General features: G+C 49.6%; 1 protein-coding gene across 3 annotated transcripts in view; it reads left to right on the forward strand.

Annotated features, from left to right (window-relative positions):
* Window positions 1-20,457, forward strand: part of KCTD10 (potassium channel tetramerization domain containing 10) — a 29,350-nt gene that overhangs the window by 2,528 nt on the left and 6,365 nt on the right. For 2 of the 3 annotated variants that reach the window (XM_005217910.5, XM_005217909.4), the window contains 4 exons: window positions 9,455-9,668; window positions 15,948-16,117; window positions 19,145-19,234; window positions 19,560-19,612. In XM_005217910.5, the coding sequence (XP_005217967.1) occupies window positions 9,461-9,668; window positions 15,948-16,117; window positions 19,145-19,234; window positions 19,560-19,612 (521 nt within the window). In that variant the 5' untranslated portion in view covers window positions 9,455-9,460. 3 annotated transcript variants of the gene reach the window in all.

The following is a 20,457-nucleotide window of genomic DNA, read 5'->3' on the forward strand; positions in this document are numbered from 1 at the left end:
GCAGCTTCTGCAAGACCAGGAAGTTAAATGTAGCCTGCTTGACCCGGGGGTGACACAGATCTTTTAGAACTGAGGGTTGCAATCTTGGCTGCACGCTAGAATCACCCAGGGAGTTGGAATTTTAAATTTCTATTTCCAGGCTACATCCCCAGACCAGTTACATCAGAATTTCCCTGGGTTGAGCCCAGGCATCAGTATTTTTTTCCCTTTTTTTTTTGGTAAGTGGAGAGCCACCATTGAGAATCAGCAACAGTGTGCTGATTCTGAGTTGGGAAAGAGAAAGCCAGACTTACTGATATAATTAGAGTAAACTTTTGATTGAATAAAATTGGTAACTAGTATGTCAAGTATTGATTACCTGTGTTTCTTATAGCCAGTTTTGCTCTCTCCTGCCTCACCTCCCCAACCTCATTGATAATGAACTCAAGCCTTTGGAACAAAGCAGGACCCCAGCGGGGATGGCTGGGGAGTCCTCCGAAGAGAGGTTTGGCTGTGAGAGCCTCCTTGTCTGCTGCTCTGTGTCCCCGCTCCATCTGACTCGGGCTTAGGGACAGACAACAGCCAGAACCGTATTTCCCAAGGTCCTCTCCTAGTATTGAAGTGTGCTCCAAAAAGGTGCAAGGCTTGCTTTGTCTATTCAGAGTTCTCAGGCTAGACCAAGATATTTTCCACCTTCGTCTTCTTAGTAATTCAGCCAGATGTCAGAAGAGCTGGAAATGATCTCTGAAGAGAAGAGAATTTGAGACTTGGAGCGCATCCTCAGATGATCATGCTTTGGGTGCTTCATGTTGCTCTGAGCCAGGGGCTGGGCCCAGCACCCTCTGGGGCTTCTGTCACCACAGCCCTGGGAGGGAGGTGTGGCTCCTGTCCCGCTTGCTAGATCAGACTAGGTTCCAGACGGCCTTCCTTGATGGCCCAGCAGGTAAAGAATCTGCGTGTAATGCAGGAGACCCAAGAGATGCAGGTTCGATCCCTGGGTCAGAAAGATCCCCTGGAGGAGGAAATGACAACCCACTCCAGTATTCTTGCTTGAAAATTCCCACGGATATAGAAGCCTGGCGGGGTGCAGCCCGAAGGGTAGAGAAGAATTGGACATGACTGAGTGGCTAAGCACAGGCTCGAATGGCTCCTTCAGGCTCCTACAGCTGGTCAGTTACAGGGCCAGGGGCTTAAACTCAGGTCTGATTTGCAAACCCAAGCCCTCAGCCACACATGGCTTCCTGTCTTTATTTTGGAGCTTTTCTGAAGACGACTGAGGTGAGGTCTCCTTTCTCAATTTCTGTGTCATAGCTCTGTATGTACCAAGTGTGACCATTGATAAAATCGTGGGCTTGAGGCCAGGCAGGACTTGCCCACGTTCTTCTCTCGCTTTGTTATCAGGCCGCCTCTGTCACCATGCACTTCAGGAAGTGACTGAATATGGGCTCAAGGTATCCAAATTCACAAAAGGGAAATAATGATAGCTGGCTTCCACCACTGTTTAGATTTTATTTATTTAAATATTTATTTATTTGGCTACGCCAGGCCTTCGTTGCCGCATGCAGGATCTAGTTCCCTGACCAGGGATCGAACCTGGGCCCCCTGTGTTGGGAACACAAAGTCTCAGCCACTGGGCCACCAGGGAAGTCCCTATTTGGATTTTAAATGGTTGTTTGTGATGATACACATTAGAACAGTGGCATCTTCAGGAAAGGGGCTCTCTGGAGTGATGGAAATGTTCTCTATCTTGAGTAGGGGCTACATATATGGGCTTCCCTGGTGGCTCAAACAGTGAAGAATCTAACTGCAGTGAGGGAGACCAGGCTTCCATCCCTGGGTCGGGAAGATCCCCTGGAGAAGGGAATGCCCACCCACTCCAGTACTCTTGCCTGGGAAATCACATAAACAGAGGAGCCTGGTGGGCTACAGTCCTTGGGGTTGCAAAGAGTCAGACCTGACTGAGCAGTTAAAGTATACATAGATGCATCCATTGATCAAAGCTCATCCAACTCTACACTTAAAATACACTTTTTTGGGACTTCCCTGATGGTCCAGTGGTTAAGAACCTGCCTTGCGGTGTAGGGAACACATGTTCGATCCCTGGTCCGGGAAGAGCCCACATGCCTCAAGCCAGAGGCCATGCCGCAACCACTGAACCCTCCAGCTCTGAAGCCTTCATGCCACAACTCGAGAGCCTGTGCGCCTCAACGAAGACCCCACGTGCTGCAGCTCAGACCCAATGTGACCAAAACAGATATGAAAAAACATTTATTGTATATACATTATCTTTAAAAAGGTATTGGAAAGCAAAGCAAGTACAGTACACAAAATTATCTGTTACGACTTTTATTTACCTGTTTCATGTTAGGTGCCTTATAAAATGCTACATCATTTCCCCAAAACATTTATTTTTGTGTAAATTTTGATCTGACAAGGGTACTTAAAAAAATATTTACATTTTGGGGCAGATTTCCTTAATGAACTCCCATCCCACCCAAGACCCCCCCAAAATCCATAAATACAAGCTTTTTTCCTCTAATATTTGTATTTTATGGAAGTGTGGTTGACACAATGTTTCAGGTACACAGAAATGTGAGATATACATATATATTATTTTTGAAATTATTTTCCTTTATAGGTTATTATAAGATATTGACCATAGTTGCCTGTGCTATACACTAAACCTTTGTTGCTTGTTGCATATCTATTTTTTTAAATTAGAAATTTAACATTCTATTCAGGCTAAGTCAAACAAGTGGAATCAAAATGTCATAAATTTTTTAGTTAGGCAAAAATTCATATTTTCTAAAATATATGTTACACATTATTTTTATATGTGTATACAAGAGCTTTACTACACTTGATAAAGGCTTGAGAAAGAACATCAAAAAAAGAGAGATGGAGAAATTGGAAAACAAGCTAAATTAAATGGGAGCGCTGAATATGAAATAGAAAAAGTGAAACAAACTAGATAAAAGTAAAAGATCCTTATATAGTCCAGTTTTTAAACATGGCTGCTCATTGGAAACATATTGAGCTCTGGCAGAAAGAAAAAAAATAGCAATGTCTGGCCTTTTGTATTTTTCAAAAAATTCCAAGATAATTCTGATATGCATCTGGATTTTAAAAAGTGATTACAGGTTTTCTGTTAAATGATAATTTTGGTGATATAAAACTCTATTATTTTCCTGTTGACCAATCATACAATGCTATTAAGTGAGTAATAGTTACATAATCACAATAATGAAAGATGCTTATTGGTTTTCACAATCAGTAGCCAGATAAAAAAATAAAAGGTCATTACAGTTGCAGGCCACAGGGTAATGTGCTAACAATATAAAATAAATACATACAGTTTGAAGGACCAAGCAGAGCGATGTGATAAGCGGAAGTGCACATATGCACATATTTTCATCTCCTCAGCCAGTCTGTGTCTTTTGGTTGGTGTATTTAATCCATTTACATATAAGGTAATTATCAATATGTGTGATCCTATTACTGTTTTCTTAATTGTTTTGGGTTTATTTTCTGTAGATAGGTATTCTCCTTCTCTTGTTTCCTGCCTAGAGAAGTTCCTTTAGCATTTGTTGTAAAGATGGTTTGGTGGTGCTGAATTTTCTTTAACTTTTGCTTGTCTGGAAAGCTTTTGAAGGAAAGTCTTGCTGGGTGGAGTATTCTCGGTTGTAGGGTCTTCCTTTTCATCACTTTAAATGTATCATGCCATTCTCTTCTGGTTTGTAGAGTTTCTGTTGAGAAATCAGCTGATAGCCTGATGGGAGTTCCCTTGAATGTTATTTGTAGTTTTTCTCTTGTTGCTTTTAGTATTTTATCTCTCTTTAATTTTTGTCAATTTGATTACTGTGTGTCTCAGTGTGTTCCTCCTTGGGTTTATCCTTCCTAGGATTCTCTATGGTTCCTGAACTTGATTGACTATGTCCTTTCCCATATTCGGGAAGTTTTCAGCTCTTATCTCTTCAGATATTTTCTCAGGTCCTTTCTCTCTCTCTCCTCCTCCTGGGGCCCCTACAATTCAGATGTTGGTGCATTTAATGTTGTCCCAGAGGTCTCTTAGGCTGTCTTCATTTCTTTTTTCTGTATTCTGTTCCGTGGCTTTGATTTCCCCCATTCTGTCCTCCGTGTCATTTATGTGTTCTTCTGGCTCAGTTTTCCACCATTGATTCCTTCTACTGTATTCATCTTTGTTCTTTTGTTCTTCTAGGTCTTAGTTAAACATTTCGTGCATCTTCTCAATCTTTGCCTGCATTCTTTTTCTGAGATCCTGAATCATCTTCACTATCATTATTCTGAATTCTTTTTCTGGAAAATTGCCTACTTCCACTTAGTGGTTTTTCTGGGGTTTTATCTTGTCTCTTCATCTGGGACATAACTTTCTGCTTTTTCATGCTGATTAATGTGGTTTTTGTTTTATTTGCTGTGGGACTGTGGTTCTTCTTGCTTCTTCTGTCCACCCTCTGACAGAGGAGGCTGCAGCTTGTGTAAGCTTCCTGATGGGAGAGACTGGAGGTGGGGAAAACTGGGTCTTGCTCTGGTGGGCAGGGCCTTGCTCAGTAAAGCTTTAATCCAATTGTCTGCTGATAGGTGGGATTGCACTCCCTTCCTGGTAGTTGTTTGGCTTGAGACCACCCAGCCCTGGGCTCTGTGGTAGAGTTAGTGAACTCCGAGAGGGTTCATGCCAAGGGGGACTCCTGGACTGCTGCTGCCAGTGCCCCCGTCTGTGTGGTGAGCCCCTGCTGACCCACAGCTCCACAGGGGGCCCTCCAACACTGGCAGGTAGTTCTGGCTCAGTCTCCTGGGGGGTCACTGCTCCTCTCCTCTGGGTCTTGGTGTGGGCAAGATTTCATTTGTGCCCTTTAAGACTGGAGTCTGTTTCCCCCAGTCTTGTGGGAGTCCTATAATCAAATGCTGCTGGCCTTCAGGGTCGGATTCCCAGTCCCTTTGTTGGATCCCCACGCTGAGAAGCCTGACTTGGGGTTCAGAACCTTCACAGCAGTGCGAGAACTTCTTTGGTATTACCGTTCTCCAGTCTGTGGGTCACCCACCCGGCGGGTGTAGGACTTGATTTTTTTCGTGATTGCGCCCCTCCTACCGTTTTGCTGCAGCTTCTTTGTCGGCTCTCTTATTTTGGTGAGTTACAGTTCCTCCTGTTGATGGCTGTTCGACACCTAGTGGCAATTTTGGTGCTCTTGCAGGGGGAGATGAGCGCAAGTCCTTCTCCACCATCCTGAACCGGAAGACCCTAACTACAAGCTTTTTAACCACCCTGCTACAGGTCTTCAAAGTTTTCCAAAATTCCTTATTCCTATAAGCTGTTTCTGTCATCCCATGGATGATGTGTCTTTCTGGGGTAAGTGGTTGGTGATGACTGTTAGTGTCACCAACTGGTTTTGGCTGGAGGGCATAAAACTATACCCTGATATTGCAAAATATTTTTTTAAAATATTCTTTATTCCTTTCTTTTTCAGCCTTCCCACAATGAACATGTATTATGTTGATAACTGATAAATAAACAAAAGTGTATTTTTTCTGCTGCAACACCTGGCATGTGGGATCTCTAACCAGGGATCGAATTTCAATTGAAATCCCGGGACTGGTTTCAGAAGGAAGCTGGGAGGTGAGGGCCCTGCTTCCTCTTGGCCTCTGTCTTTTGCGTTTGGCATCAGGCCACAGAGACCCCAGGTGAGCTCAGCCTGCACTTTTCAAACCTTAATTGCTTGTGACGTTTTTGCGTGATGGAGCAGGAACAGTTTCTTTAGAAAACACTTTACTCTTCAGGAGGCCATTCATCATCTTTTCCCGCAGCAGGCCCTGACACCAGTTCCCCAGGCCACTCTTGAGGGGATGGAGGTCGAGCAAATTTGCCATTGTCTCTGCTACCACCGATGGATGGCAGGTTGCTATCAGTTAGTCCCTTAGCCCATTTAAAAATTAACATTTGTGGAGCTTCCCTGGTGGTCCAGTGGTTAAGAATCCACATTTCCACTGCAGGGACGTGGGTTTCATCCCTGGTTAGAGATCCCACATACCAGGTGTTGCAGCAGAAAAAAGACACTTTTTTTTGTTTGTTTTTATCAGTTATCAATATAATACATGTTCATGTTCATTGTGGGAAGGCTGACAAAGGAATAAAGAATATTTTTAAAAAATCCTTTTGCAGTTATCAGAGTATAGTTTTATGCCCTCCAGCTAAAACCAGGAGCATGTTTGCAGTCAAAGTTGAGTTTGTTTCCTTGATACATTGAAGGAGAAGTGTGAGGTGGCTCAGGAGACTCTGGCTGGCGGTGGGTGAGTTTGGGGAGAAATCAGGGAAGTGGGGCTTCACTTTGTGTTGAATGCTGTCAGGAAATAGGGCTAATTCTGTGGTTGGGTCTCCGTAATTCCTCCCTTTAAGGTGCGAAGGATGGAATGGGGCTTGGGCTCTAATTGGGAAAGAAGCAGCCCTGGCTTCTACTGGTCATTTTTTGGGACAGTGTTTTTGTCCGTGTTCGGACATAATCACGGAGAGGACTTGCTTGGATCTTGATCCATCTGCCACCAGGTGGCCTTGTCTGGTGGTGATGGGCTGCAGGCAGCCCAGAGCCTCAGCGTGCAGGCCAGGCAGCTGCTGGCCGTCAGGGGCTGCCTTCTCAGCCCCGAACCACAGGTTCAGTAAAGACTCAGCCATTCTCGGACACTTCTCCAGCTGTAGAATTTTACCTACCCAAGAAAGTTTTCTACTGGGAGTTGGGATTAGCTGATGTAAACTATTACATCAGTTCAGTTGTTCATTTGTGTCCGACTCTTTGCGACCCCATGGACTGCAGCAAACCAGGCTTCCCTGTCCATCACCAACTCCCGGAGTTTGCTCAAACTCATGTCCATCGAGTCAGTGATGCCATCCAACCATCTCACCCTCTGTCATCCCCTTCTCCTTCTGTAGTATTTCTCAGCATCAGGGTCTTTTCCAGTGAGTCAGCTCTTCGCATCAGGTGGCCAAAGTATTGGAGTTTCAGCATCAGTCCTTCCAATGAATGTTCAGGACTGATTTCCTTTAGGATGGACTGGTTGGATCTCCTTGCAGGCCAAGGGACTCTCAAGAGTCTTCTCCAGCACCGCAGTTCAAAAGCATCAGTTCGGCATTCAGCTTTCTTTATGGTCCACCTCTCAACATTCATATGTGATTACTGGAAAAACCATGGCTTTGACTATGTAGACCTTTGTCAGCAACGTGTCTCTGCTTTTTAATATGCTGTCCAGGTTTGTCATAGCTTTTCTTTCCAAGGAGCAAGCATCTCTTAATTTCGTGGCTGCAGTCACCATCTGCAGTGATTTTGGAGCCCAAGAAAATAAAGTCTGTCACGGTTTCCATTGTTTTCCCCATCTGTTTACCACGAACTGATGGGACTGGATGCCACGATCTTCGTTTTTTGAATGTTGAGTTTTAAGCCAGCTTTTTCGCTCTCTTTCACTTTCATCAAGAGGCTGTTTAGTTCTCTTTATTTTCTGCCATAAGGGTGGTGTTATCTGTATATCTGAGGTTATTGATATTTCTCCTGGCAATCTTGAATCCAGCCCAGCATTTCGCATGATGTACTCTGCATATAAGTTAAATAAGCAGGGTTACAGTATACAGCCTTGACGTACTCCTTTCCCGATTTGGAACCAGACTGTTGTTCGATGTCTGGTTCTAACTGTAGCTTCTTGACCTGCGTACGGATTTCTCAGGAGGCAGGTCAGGTATTCCCATCTCTTCAAGAATTTTTCCGTTTGTTGTGATCCACACAGTCACAGTTTTTAGCGTAATCAGTGAAGCAGAAGTAGATGTTTTTCTGAAATTTCTCCTGCCAGCAGATGTTGGCAATTTGATCTCTGGTTCCTCTGCTTTTTCTAAATCCAGCTTGAACATCTGGAAGTTCTCGGTTCACGTACTGTTGAAGCCTGGTTTGGAGAATTTTGAGCATTACTTTGCTAGTGTGTGAGATGAGTGCAGTTGTGCAGTAGTTTGAGCGTTCTTTGGCATTGCCTTTCTTTGGGATTGGAACGAAAACTGGCCTTTTCCAGTCCTGTGGCCCCTGCTGACTTCTCCAAATTTGCTGGCATATTGAGTGCAGCTCTTTCACAATATCTTCTTTTAGGATTTGAAATAGCTCAGCTGAAATTCCATCACCTCCATGAGCTCTGTTTGTAGTGATGCTTCATAAGGCCACTTGACTTATATAGAGGCTGGATAAGCAACATGGTCTTACTGTAGCGCACAGGGAACCGCAGTGAAGAGAGTATTAAAATGTGTGTGTGTGTAACTGAGTCAGTGCTGTGCCACAGAGACTGGCACAACGTTGCAAATCAACCGTAGTTCAATAGAAATGCAATTAAATTTTATAAACAGTTTGGCGTACACGCGCGCCAGGTTCCAGTCTCCCGTCGTCCGTCTGCTTCGATCAGAAGCGGCATCCGCTTCTACGACTTGAGATGCCCATGGTCACCAGCAGGGCTCTTAGAGGGACTCGGTGAATCTTGCGCTGTGGGGCGACGCTAGTGCAGGAAGCCTCTAATTTTGCAGTAACTGGGTTCACCGCATCTTTATGTCTTTCATTGAGTCCTGGGAAACACTGTTTCCCTGGAGGGGAATGGTAGTTGAGATCACACTCAATTTCTTCCAAGCTTGTTTCATGGGTAATTCAGCTGAAAGGCGTCACTTTCATCTGTTGCGTGGTGAGTGGCAACAAGGGGACAGAGACCCAGGTAGCGCTCTTAGCCGCTTTAGGACACAGCCAGGGTGTCCCTTTAGTTATATCAGCAGTAGACACAAAGGAACTCCTTGTAATGCAGGACTCGGTGGTAAATGCAGATCTGCAGGGTCAACAGGTGAAGCCGCTGTGTGAGCCCAGCTGTCTGCGTGGAGTTTGGGGCCAGTTGGGGTTGCATACGCATGCCTACGGGGTGGCCGGTGCCCCAGCTCACACCATGCGTTCCCCTGCTGGCCTAGTTGGTCTCTGATTTTTGTTGTTGTTGTTACGCTGGGTCTTTGTTGCTGTGCAGGCTGTTCTCTAGTTGTGGCAAGCAGGGCCTACTCTAGTTGCTGTGTGCAGCCTTCTCACTGCGGTGGCTTCTCTTTGCAGAGCACAGGCTCTAGGCTTGCGGGCTCAGTCAGTGCTGCTCCCAGGCTTAGTTGCTCCATGGCATGTGGGATCCTCCTGGCTCAGAGATCAAACCTGCGTCTCTTGCGTTGACAGGCCGATTCTTTACCCCGGAGCCACCAGGGAAGGCCTGGCCTCTGATTTAAGAGAAGCCAGAAATCCAGGTTTTCCTCTGAACTCTTCCTGAGCTGTGAAGACCGGGAGTGAACTTTGTTCTCAGTGCAGGACACACTAGGACTAAGTAGGACTCATCTGGAGGCCAGCCGCAGCCCACTGGTTGAGGAAAGGAAATCAGGCCTGGTGCCCTGACCCTGCTGACCCTGCGTCTTGTCCCCGGGCAGGAAGAGATGTCAGGAGAAAGTGTGGTGAGCTCAGCGGTGCCAGCGGCTGCGACCCGCACCACTTCCTTCAAGGGCACGAGCCCCAGCTCCAAGTACGTGAAGCTGAACGTGGGTGGAGCCCTCTACTACACCACCATGCAGACGCTGACCAAGCAGGACACCATGCTGAAGGCCATGTTCAGCGGGCGCATGGAGGTGCTCACGGACAGTGAAGGTAAGCCCAGGGTCCCGGGCTGGGGCTGTGCTTCTGGTCGAGGGCTTCCTTCCAGTTCAGAAAAGCAACATAAAACCGGCTCGGGTTTCCTGTTATGCTCAGTGTTACCAGATGTGGAGGGAGCCTTGAGTGTGAGTAATGGAGACCACATCTATTCAGGGTGTGGTCAAGGAGGGCTTCCCTAAGGAGGTGACACCTAAGCTGAGACCTGGGGGGAAGTGGGTGGGGTCATAGTCTCCACTTAGCTGTTGGCTTGCGTTGTGACTTTGAGAATGTCACTTCCCCGCCCCCAGGCCTCAGCTCTGTGCAGCAGACACTGGACTGGCTCCCCTGGTTGGCTCCCTTCCCATTCTCTTTGTGAAGATCCTGTGATCTGAGTGAGACTCAAGTGTGACCGAGGCAGGACCGTCTGCTCGGGACCCTTGCCCTCCTAGGCTGGGGCCTGTTGAGGACTCACCGACCTGAACTGGGGTTGCAGCTCCCGTTCTCGTGTCTGGTGACCCTCCTCAAGTTGTCTAATCTGCTGACATCTCGTTTCTCCATCTGCTAAATGGGCACGGTGGCACCTACTTCCTGGGGCTGTTGGTCCATAGGAAGCGTTCAGTATATGTGCATTCAGTGTGTGGTTTTTTTGTTTTCGTGGAAAGTCCTGTTAATACAAGATGAAGAATTGCTTCCAGTGGTCCTGCTTCCAACCCACCGGGAACGCTCAGAACCCTGAAAGAGAGAGCATCCTTCTCTGACCGGGTTTACGGAGGAAGGTGGCATTTGGTTGAAAGATGGCCCCATCTTTCATTGCTTGTCCTGAGCTTGCTTGAGACCAGGCCACAGCCTGGCTTGGCCTTACCTTCCCTGTTTCTGAGGCTGGCATCTGTGCTGACGCCCTGCCTCTCTGGGGATGGTAGTGCCTGGGAGAGGGGCGAGTTTTGACCCCTGGTGGGATTGGGGGCCCTGGGCCCGGTGTGCACATCATGTTCTCAGATCCTAAGAGAGCGCACCCTTGAGCTGTCCACCAGTGGATGCGTCTCCCTGTGTCCTGGAGAAGCCAGTCTGTGGGGCCCGAAGTCCTGCTTCCCTGGGCTCCCAGTGACCTTGGGTTTCTGGCCCAGCAGCAGCAGGCGAGTGAGGCCAGAGCCCCAGAGCTGCCTCCACGCCATGCCCAGAAGTCCGCGCCGAGCTGCTTAGGAGTGGGAGGGTCCCCTCTGCTGGGCCACACCCAGCATCGCGGGAGTGTTTGTGGAAATCAAGACAATAGCGCCCCAGCTGCCGAAGGAAACAGACCTTATCTGAGAGCCCAGGATCACTGTGGCTTTACTTCCGCCCTGCCCAGTCCTTGGCAGGGCTCAGGAAAAGCGCCCAAGTTGCTTCAGAAGCAAAGTGGGAGCCTCATCTCCCTGAAGGGCCCTCGCCTGTGGTGGCCTGATGCCATGTCACAAAGGAGACGCAGTCCGGGGCTTTCCCGCCCCCAGCTGGGAGGCTCCCGGGAGTGGCAGCAGCAGGCCTGCGTGGGCTTCTCAACAGCTGCCGGACCATGTGCTTGCCTGGGGCTTCCTGGAAAGCCCAGCGTCCCCAGGGAAGGAGTGTGGTTTTTGGATATGCCAAACCACAGCTGTTTTCACTTCAGGGGAGCACCAGCCCCCTTCGAGCCATTAGGAAAAGCTCACAGTATGGCCTTTTGGGGGCTTTGTTACATTTAAGAGTCACCCTAACCCTTTGAGGGGTGGCTGCTGCTATTACGGATCAGTGAGAAATCCACTCCCTAATGGCTCAGATGGTAAAGAATCTGTCTGCAGTGCGGGGAACCTGGGTTTGATCCCTGGGTCGGGAAGATCTCCTGGAGAAAGGCATGGCAACCCACTCCAGTGTTCTTGCTTGGAGAATCCCATGGACAGAGGAGCCTGGGGGCACAGTCCATGGGGTTGCAAAGAGTCAGACATGACTGAGCAGCTGACACTCAGGCACATCTCAGAGAGGTGAAAGGCTTTTTCAAAATATACAGAGCTGGAAACGAGGACGCTACTGAAGGCAGAACTGGCTAGCTCTTACTATCTGCTTTGTGTAGTTTGGTGTGGGCTCAGCCCTCAGGCTGGGGCGCCCGAGTGTGGCAGCCTTGTGGCCCAACCACCAGCTTAGAACTGAAGCCCTTTCAGGCCTGGACGTCAGGCTGGGTGTCTGGTCCTCCAGCCAGCACTGTGCTGGCAGAGCAATCCTGTTGGCCCCTGGGGAAACACTGCACAGCCCCACCCATGGCCTGAGCATGCCTTCAAATCTGCAAAACGGGGTAGACTTTCTGCATCTCACAGCGTCATCCTGGCCTTTAGGTGGGAAGGCTGTCGGTGACAGTGAAGTGTGCCACAAACAGGTGGGCGAAGCCAGCAGGACGGCTTTCTGGTTACGGAACAAGGGCCCTGAAGGCCCCAAACTGTGTGCATTGCGTTGGTAGAAATCTCCACAGGATACCTGAGAAGCTGGTGGCTTCTGGAGAGGGGACCCGGGGTCCTGGGTGGTGGCAGACTCTCTTGCACTCCACGCCCTTCTGCCTGTCTGAATTGTATATCGTATGGATTGGGAAGATCCCCTGGAGGAGGGTATGGCAACCCATTCTAGTTTTCTTGCCTGGAGAAGCCCATGGGCAGAGGAGCCTGGAAGGCTACGGTCCATACGGTTGCACCAAGTCGGACACAAATGTGACTGAGCACAGCACAAAGTGTCAGTAGGGACTTCCTTGGTGGTCTGCTTGTTAAAGGTCCACCTTCCAGTGCTGGGGACAGGGGTTCAACGTCCTGATCAGGGAGCTAAGATCCTACATGCCACAGGGCAGCTAAGACCACGCCGCAATAGGAGAAGCCCGCAAGCCACAACTAGAGAGAAAGCTTGTGTGCTGCAATGAAGGCCCATTGCAGCCAAAAAAACCCCAAAGTGTCAGGAGTGCCGAGGCAGAGAAACCCTGCCCTGGAGATCCCGATTCAGGAAGGAGGCTGCTTCCAAGAGTCTGAGTTTGTAACAGGGACTCAAGTACCTAGGCAAGTTTGGGGCCATAAAGATCTACCTTAGTATGGCAAAGGAGAGGTCGGTGAAAGCTTCCTGGAGGAGGTGGGGGAAGGAAGGAGAGAGGAGGAATGTGGTCTGCTGCTCCCGACCCTAAGTGGAGCCTTCTCCCAGGTTCCCCGGAAGCCATGCAGACCACTGTCCCCGGGGCTGGAACACGCCGTCTCCAGTCACGAGGACCTGTATACAGGGCTCAGCGTCAGAGACCTGGTTTGAGTGCTGCCGATAGACCCGGCATTGTGCTCTGTGGCTCCAGTACATTCTCTCGCCTTTATGCCAGCGCAGGGAGGCACCATTTTAGAACGGGAAACTGCCGGACCGAGAGGTTCAGTGGAATGCCGATGTCATCCAGCAGGCAAGCGCGGAGCTGGGTTTCCAGCAGAGGCCCACGCTGGGTGCGTCTTTCAGCCCGTCCGTCCAAGAGCCTCTGGGTCTGCACCCCTCACCCTTCTTTCAGCCCTGCCCAAGGGGCTGGGGGACTCCAGGTCATCCTGATGTGGCTTGGCCTCTCTCAGCTTGTCTACACGCTAGTAACCAGAGCTGACTGTTTGAAAGGGATCGATTCCTGCTATGAAAGCAGCAAAAATATTTTTGAAGTCACAGTGCTAATTGAAACCTCATGGAGAGCGCGCCTGGCTCTCCTTTTTTTTTTCCCCTTATTTGTCCAAAGTATGATTCCTTCGCCACAAGCATTTCCTGGCAGCATTCTTGAGCCAGAGCCCAGTGTCACGGTCCGCCTGTTGGTTTATGGAGACTCTGGAGTGTCACTCGGGTAATTGATTTCAGGGGCCCTTGCCCTTAGCTGCCGAGTCGTCCACTCAGTGAAGGCAGGGGAAGAGGTTTTCTTCCCGGAGCAGCTGAGTGGAGCTGGTTGCCATTTCTCCCAAAGACCGAGGTTCCCCGTGGCTCCTCAGTTCTGTACGATGAAAGGAGTCTTCCAACGAGTTTCTCGCTTGTTCTCTGTGGCTTACTGCTGCCTCCCCAAATAGGGGATGTCCCTGAGCCTCTCTGAGCCTCTCTTTTATCTATGGAAAATGTAAGAGAGTGAGCATCTCTCATCAAGAACTGGTGGGAAGGTAATCCGGCCTTACCGTACCACGTCAGCTCATTGGAAGGGGGCACTTGATCCACAGTTGCAGAGGTCACAAGGCAGTGGCCTGCAGGCCCGGCTCTGGCTGCCCTGTGGGGGGTTAATGACAGGTTTACAGCTAGTTTTGTTGTTCAGTCACTGAGTCATGTCCGAACTCTTTGAGACCCAGGGATTGCAGCACACCAGGTTCCTTGTCCTTCAGTATCTCCCAGAGTTTGCTCTAACTCACGTCCATTGAGTCACTCGTGTCGTCTGACCATCTCATCCTCTGCTGCCCGCTTCTGCTCTTGTCCTCAGTCTTTCCCAGCATCAGGATCTTTTCCAGTTCTTCAGTTTACTGAAAAATCAGGAGATTTCACAGGGAAGTCTGCATTTTTGGCTTCTCCTGGAGTATTGGGCCTCTCAGCCACACTTTGGCTAGAGTGGGAGGAGCTTCCTTTGGGGAGCGGGGCCTGTACTCTGATTGGCCCCGCCCGTACACACTCAGTGGTCCTGTTTGCTCAAGGATCTGAGCTGCGGGACAGACGCTGAGCCTGTACTGTGTTGTCTCCACTGGAGAAAGGAGCGATAGCATCAGCGGGCACCGTCAAGATGACAGGACTCGCCACCCCGTGAAGACCTCATCCTTCCTCGGATCCAGGCCCCCATCTTTGATTTGCATTTGCCGAGACTGCAGATAAACTTCTCACTGTGCTCAGGAATCCAGAGCCTGTGACCAACCTGTAACCAAAGGCCCAGGAGCTGTGGACTGAGGAGTAGTTGGCTCGGGAAGCATGGAAATGGCCTTGTCAGCATTCCTGGTGATGGTGATAGGCACCACCCAATTCGTGTGCTAGAGCACCTGCGCACCCTTGGTGGCGCTGGGTTAGGGGCAGGTGGGCCGACTTGCCACTCCGGGTGTGAAAAGGTGCCTTGGCTGATCTTGGCCTTTGTTGACTTCTGCTGATCCAGGGCCTAGGTCTGAGGAGGACTCGGGGAGGACATAGTGGTCTCAGGAGTGGAAACCTGGCGCTTTTCCCAGACTGAGCAAGCAGAGGCAGAGTGTGACTGATTGCTGTGTAAACCTCCCAACTGCCCTTCCCCTGCAGCATGCAACAGGAGACGGGGGGGCCCCCTTCCTGGGGTGATGCCACGGGTCGGGAAGGCCCAGACCCCTCCATCTGTCTGGCTTCACATTTTCTCTTGAGGCGTGCTTGGTCTTACTTCCTTTTCTGGTACCTCCTCTCCTCTTCCCAGGCTCTAGTCCACTTTCCCCCTCCCAATAGCATGTATGTTTCAGCCGAGGAATCCTGAGAAGCATGGCTTTCTAGTGGCGGAGAAGCGGGCAACACAGGCCAGTGTGGGATTGGAGATTGGAGAGGATGCTGATAAGTGAGAGGGCTTGCCTTGTCCTGCCCCCACCACCAAGGCACAGTTTTGCACCATGCCCACTTCCTGTCAGCAGCTGGGAGCCGTTTCCATTTCTCATAAATGCCAGCGCCGTCTCCCCAGTTCAGGCTGAACCACTCGAGGGCAGGGTCTGTCTGGTCACCACTGTATCTCAGGTCCGTAAATGCCTTGTGTGGGGTCACGGATGGGATTTCTTCTGGTGGTGCTGGTGAGTGCCTGGGGGGCACCCTTGGGAGCCAGATGTCACAGCCTGTGGGCAGCGAGCCTTCTGCTTCCTTAGAAATGGCTCTGCTGTGTGGGAGTCTGAAAAAAGTATTGTTGAAAAAGGAGGAGTGGATGTTTTCACCCCAGAAGCCTTCCCACCATCCATGGGTTGTGGTCGTTGGGACCCTATTTTTATCCAGATGTGGGGCATTAGGCCCTCTTGGGATGCACTTGACAAAGGGATTTTTGAGGCAACTTAGAAACACACTTTCAGGACGCAGGGACCCTGAACCTGGAAGAGCCTGAGACCAGTGAGTCCGGATGTGGTGTCTGCAGCCAGCAGGGCTGGGAGGCCATGGCGGTGCTGCCAGGCAGGACCTCCATCAGCCCTTTGCTGGGAGCCAGGCAGGTGAGGCCGCTGCCTTCTTCGTGGTCCTGCTGACCCCGGGAGGTGGACGGAACCAAGAGCCACCTCATTCCCCTCAGGACCTTCCAGGAAAGGCACACCCAGCTGACGAACCCCTCTTTCCCGCCTCCTCCCACCGCAGGCTGGATCCTCATTGACCGGTGTGGCAAGCACTTCGGTACGATACTCAACTACCTTCGCGACGGGGCGGTCCCCTTGCCCGAGAGCCGTCGGGAGATCGAAGAGTTGCTGGCAGAAGCCAAGTACTACCTGGTCCAGGGCCTGGTGGAAGAGTGCCAGGCCGCCCTGCAAGTAGGTGTCCCCCGGCCGGGCCACCCGCCTCCGGTTCCCCTCTCTGCGGAGGAGGGCACTTCCTCCCTCACTGAGCTGCTGTGCGAGTTAATGAGTTGACCTCGGGGCTGCTCCCCTCTGGCCAGCTTGACCCCTGAGAGGCTTACCTGGGACGCCCGGGCCACCTGATTGCTCTCCAGCGTATTTCAGCCCCCATGGTTTCGGGTCCTCTCCTGTGTACATTGCAGCCCTTCAGTACCCAGCTATGGGGTATACAACTTGTTCTGTTTTCTGGACCCTTCTGGGGACTTACCCATGAGTCATTGTTGAGAGTCCACCATAATCTTAGACAGATACCCCTCACTCCTCAGCTGGACCTGGGGCAAGACCACTGGGATCAAGTCTGCTGCTACTGCTGCTGCTAAGTCGCTTCGGTCGTGTCCGACTCTGTGCGACCTCGTAGACGGCAGCCCACCAGGCTCCCCCATCCCTGGGATTCTCCAGGCAAGAACACTGGAGTGGGTTGCCATTTCCTTCTCCAATGCATGAAAGCGAAAAGTGAAAGTGAAGTCGCTCGGTCGTGTCCTACCCTCGGTGACCCCATGGACTGCAGCCTTCCAGGCAAGAGTACTGGAGTGTGGTACCATCAAGTCTAGGGAGAGTAAAATCCCTGCAGAACCAGAGTGCCTCTTGATGGGGCCAGCAACTGTGAAGACGTGGCAGAGAATCAGAAGAGTCCCTGTAGGTTGTCAGAGGCATCGATCTGTATTCGTGAGGCTCACGTTTGCGCCTCTCCCAGCCGCCTGTCCGCGTGACTCCCCGTGGAGGCAGCCCCGTCACGCCTATCTGCCTGAGGAACTGTTAGCTTACACATACCACCTCCCCTGAGAGTCTGTGAACTCACTGTACGTCTAATGGAACGTTGAAGTCTACTTTTTTCTTTTCATTTCGTGTTTATGTTTATTAAAGTAATGCAGGTAAAGCATTTACAAAGGCAAGTCAGTACTGTAGGTAAGGTTGATGTCTAAACCACTACCATACGCCCTCTACCCCCTCCCACCCTGAAGCAGCCTCTTCTGATTCTTACAGCAGTTGTTTCTTCCCATATTTCTTACATTGCTATTTATTGATTGTCCATTTTCGGCATTATCTACTGACATTTCTATAGAAAGTGGAAAGTTAGCTCATGCACCACCCCAAACCACTACCAAACTTGCATGCATGTATTCCTTCTCTCAATATCGTTCTCAAAGTTCTGATTAAACCGGTACTCAGAGCTCACAGTGAGTCATATGAATATTGTTAACAGTTGAGCCATAGAGTATACAGCGATTATTTCCTTTCTCTCATAACTTTTCAGTTTGCCAGAATTAGTCGTTGCTTCATTGTTTTTTGTTGGCTTGGTTTTCTAAGCACACAATCCGAATGTAGCCCCAAGTTCTCAGAAACCACAGTCTCCTTTTGGTCTGCTCAGACGCATCAGGGAATCTGTTTCACCTTCGTCTTAGAGACGCCCTCTGGCTCCTTTTTGTGGTTTCTGTTAGTCTGAGATTAAACCTCAGGGACCTGGCCGCCTAGTTTCTGTCACTTTTATTGTTCTCAGACAGTTGTATCTTTTCAAGGCTTCTGTTGAGTTTTTCGTTTCTGCTCTCATATTTCTGACTCCCAAGAGCCCTTTCTTGTTCTCCACGTGCTCTTAATGTGGCACGCCAGCCTTGTTTCATAGGATGTGATACTCTTGTCATTCCCGTCTCACTGTTGGAAGTTTCCTTTGTGCTGCCTTCATCGTGTGGCTCCTCCTCTTACTTGTTCTCTTTGTCTTGGTTTCAGTCTCATATTTCAGAGGCTTTCTGAATCTAATCTGATGGTCCTCGGTCTGTTGAAATTTAAGCTCTGAAAAAACTGTAGGTATTGGTCTTTGTTGTTCTGTGGGCTTCAGTGGCGATTGATAAGACTGACTTCTTCAGTGGGAACTCTCAACGTCAGAATCTATAAACGCTTCTTCTGGACAGGTGGTTCTCGTAGAGGAGTCCTCCCCTCTCTAGCCTGGTTGGTATGAGCCTGACTGGCTGTCTTTTGGGATCTGAGCAGAAGGGGTAGGTATCACCATTGAGCGTGTAGATAATTCACTGAATCCCCCCTTTTCAGAATAGCAAGTCAGCCTTGTCCTCTCCTGTACAAACTTCTCCAGGAAAGTGGGCTTTTCTCCTGCCAGGCTGGGGCAGGACATCCATCTGGGGTCTCACCAGTGTTTCTGCCAACAAGCAGGCAGTCCTCAAGTCCTGCTCTCAGCCCCCCAGCCTTCAGAGCTGTTCTGGGAAGATCTCCCAGACTCTTTCAGCCGGCTTGGATTTCAGCTTTCCCCTTCTGCTTGGTCATCACTCACCGGAGGCCTGCTTTCCAGCCTCGAATCCGTGACATCTCTTGCCTGCTGACCGTACTTCTCCTGTCCTTTTCTTCTTATGGGTTATACCTTTTCATTTCTCTACAGTCGTTGCAGTGGACTTTGTAGGAGTTTTGATGCAATCATATTTCATCTGCCTTGTTTAGGGTTTGAGTGGCTTCCTGGGCCATAAGAAGACTTCCTTGGTGGCACGGACGCTAAAGCGTCTGCCTACAATGCAGGAGACCCAGGTTCGATCCCTGGGTCGGGAAATCCCCTGGAGAAGGAAATGGCACCCCACTCCAGTACTATTGCCTGGGAAATCCCATGGATGGAGGATCCTGGTAGGCTACAGTCCATGGGGTCGCAAAGAGTTGGACACAACTGAGCAGCTTCACTTTCTTTTCACTTTCACTGAGCTATGAAAAAATGTTATCATAGTTAGTATTTACGGAACACTCTGGCATGTAAGACTCCTGGCCAAAGAGCAGGTTCATTGGAGAACTCCACTCTTGATCGTTGCCCAGCTTATAAGATCGTCCTCCTCTCTTCGCAGCCGTGGCTGCCCCATCTCCTCTCACCAGAACCTGTCTTTGCCTGGCAGGCCAGCTTAAATAATCCAATGCTGGGCAGGCCTCCCAGGCTGAAAGTATGTTTTGTTCCAGCAGAACAAAGATACTTACGAGCCATTCTGCAAAGTTCCCGTCATTACGTCATCCAAGGAAGAACAGAAACTTATAGCGACGTCAAATAAGGTATGTTGGAGGCACCCTTGTGGCATTTCTTTTGCTACTGAAATGGTGGGGATTCTTCTGAATAGGTTTTGAAATATGTCTAAAATTGCTTGCACAAGGTCTGAGATGGGGTCAAGAATGGGAGCCTGCGGCTCACCTTGTGTTGCCCCTGGTATTGGGGTCATGCCGTCTCCATCTCAGCCCCTCCCCACCCCGCAGGCTACGCTTACCTGCCTCTTCAGGCTGGTGGCAGGGCCCCAACTCCGAGGGAAGCCAGTGGTTCTCTGTACCTGCACTCCCAAGTAACTCTCTTCTTTCTGTTTTTTTTCCCTAAAACAACCCACAGCCAGCTGTGAAGTTGCTCTACAACAGAAGTAACAACAAATACTCGTATACCAGGTAACGTGTTGGCCAGAAAAGACCTCTGTATTCATGCCTGCCAGGCCCAGCTCCCTGCCCCCACATTCCCTTCAGTTGAAAACACACGTTCCCTTTCTGCACCTCTAGAGTGCCCTGCTGGATAGATAGTTATGAAATCTAATTCCCACACACTGTAAAATTCACCCTTTTAAAAATACACAGCTCAGTGCTTCTTACTATGTTCACAGAGTTGTGTACCCATCACCACTTACCTCATTTTAAGCCGTTATCATCATCCCAGAAGGAAACCTGGACCCGTTATCAGTCACTCCCCGTACTGCTCCTCCCTCCTACCTCCCCCAGCCCTAGGCAGCCACTGCTGTGTTTTCTATTTCTGTGGATCTGCCTACACTGGACATTTCATGTAGATAGAATCATGCAGTACGTTGTTTTTTGTGTCTGGCTTCTTTGACTCAGCATAATGTTTTCAAGGTTCATCCATGTTGTAGCATGATTAGTACTTCATTCCTCTTTATGGCTGAATAATATTCCACCATCCAGACAGACCACATTGTTTCTCCATCCACCAGTTGTGGTTGGGCAGTTAGGGTTGTTTCCACCTTTTGGCTGTTAGGAATAACGCTGCTGTGGACGTGTGTGTGCGCACACACATTTCCATTTCTCCTGGGTAGATACCTAGGAGTGGAATTGCTGGGTCACGCAGGAACTCCAGGTTTAATCATTTGAGGATCTGCCGGACTGTTCTCCACAGTGACTACTACACCATTTTATGTTCCCACTAGCAATATATATGGGTTTCTAGAGTGCCGTTTGCCTCTTGGGAACATGTGGCTCCAAATCAAGAATTACAGGAAGTAGGGTTG

The sequence above is a fragment of the Bos taurus genome, chromosome 17 (genome assembly GCF_002263795.3).
Source record: "Bos taurus isolate L1 Dominette 01449 registration number 42190680 breed Hereford chromosome 17, ARS-UCD2.0, whole genome shotgun sequence".
Classification (NCBI taxonomy): domain Eukaryota; kingdom Metazoa; phylum Chordata; class Mammalia; order Artiodactyla; family Bovidae; genus Bos; species Bos taurus.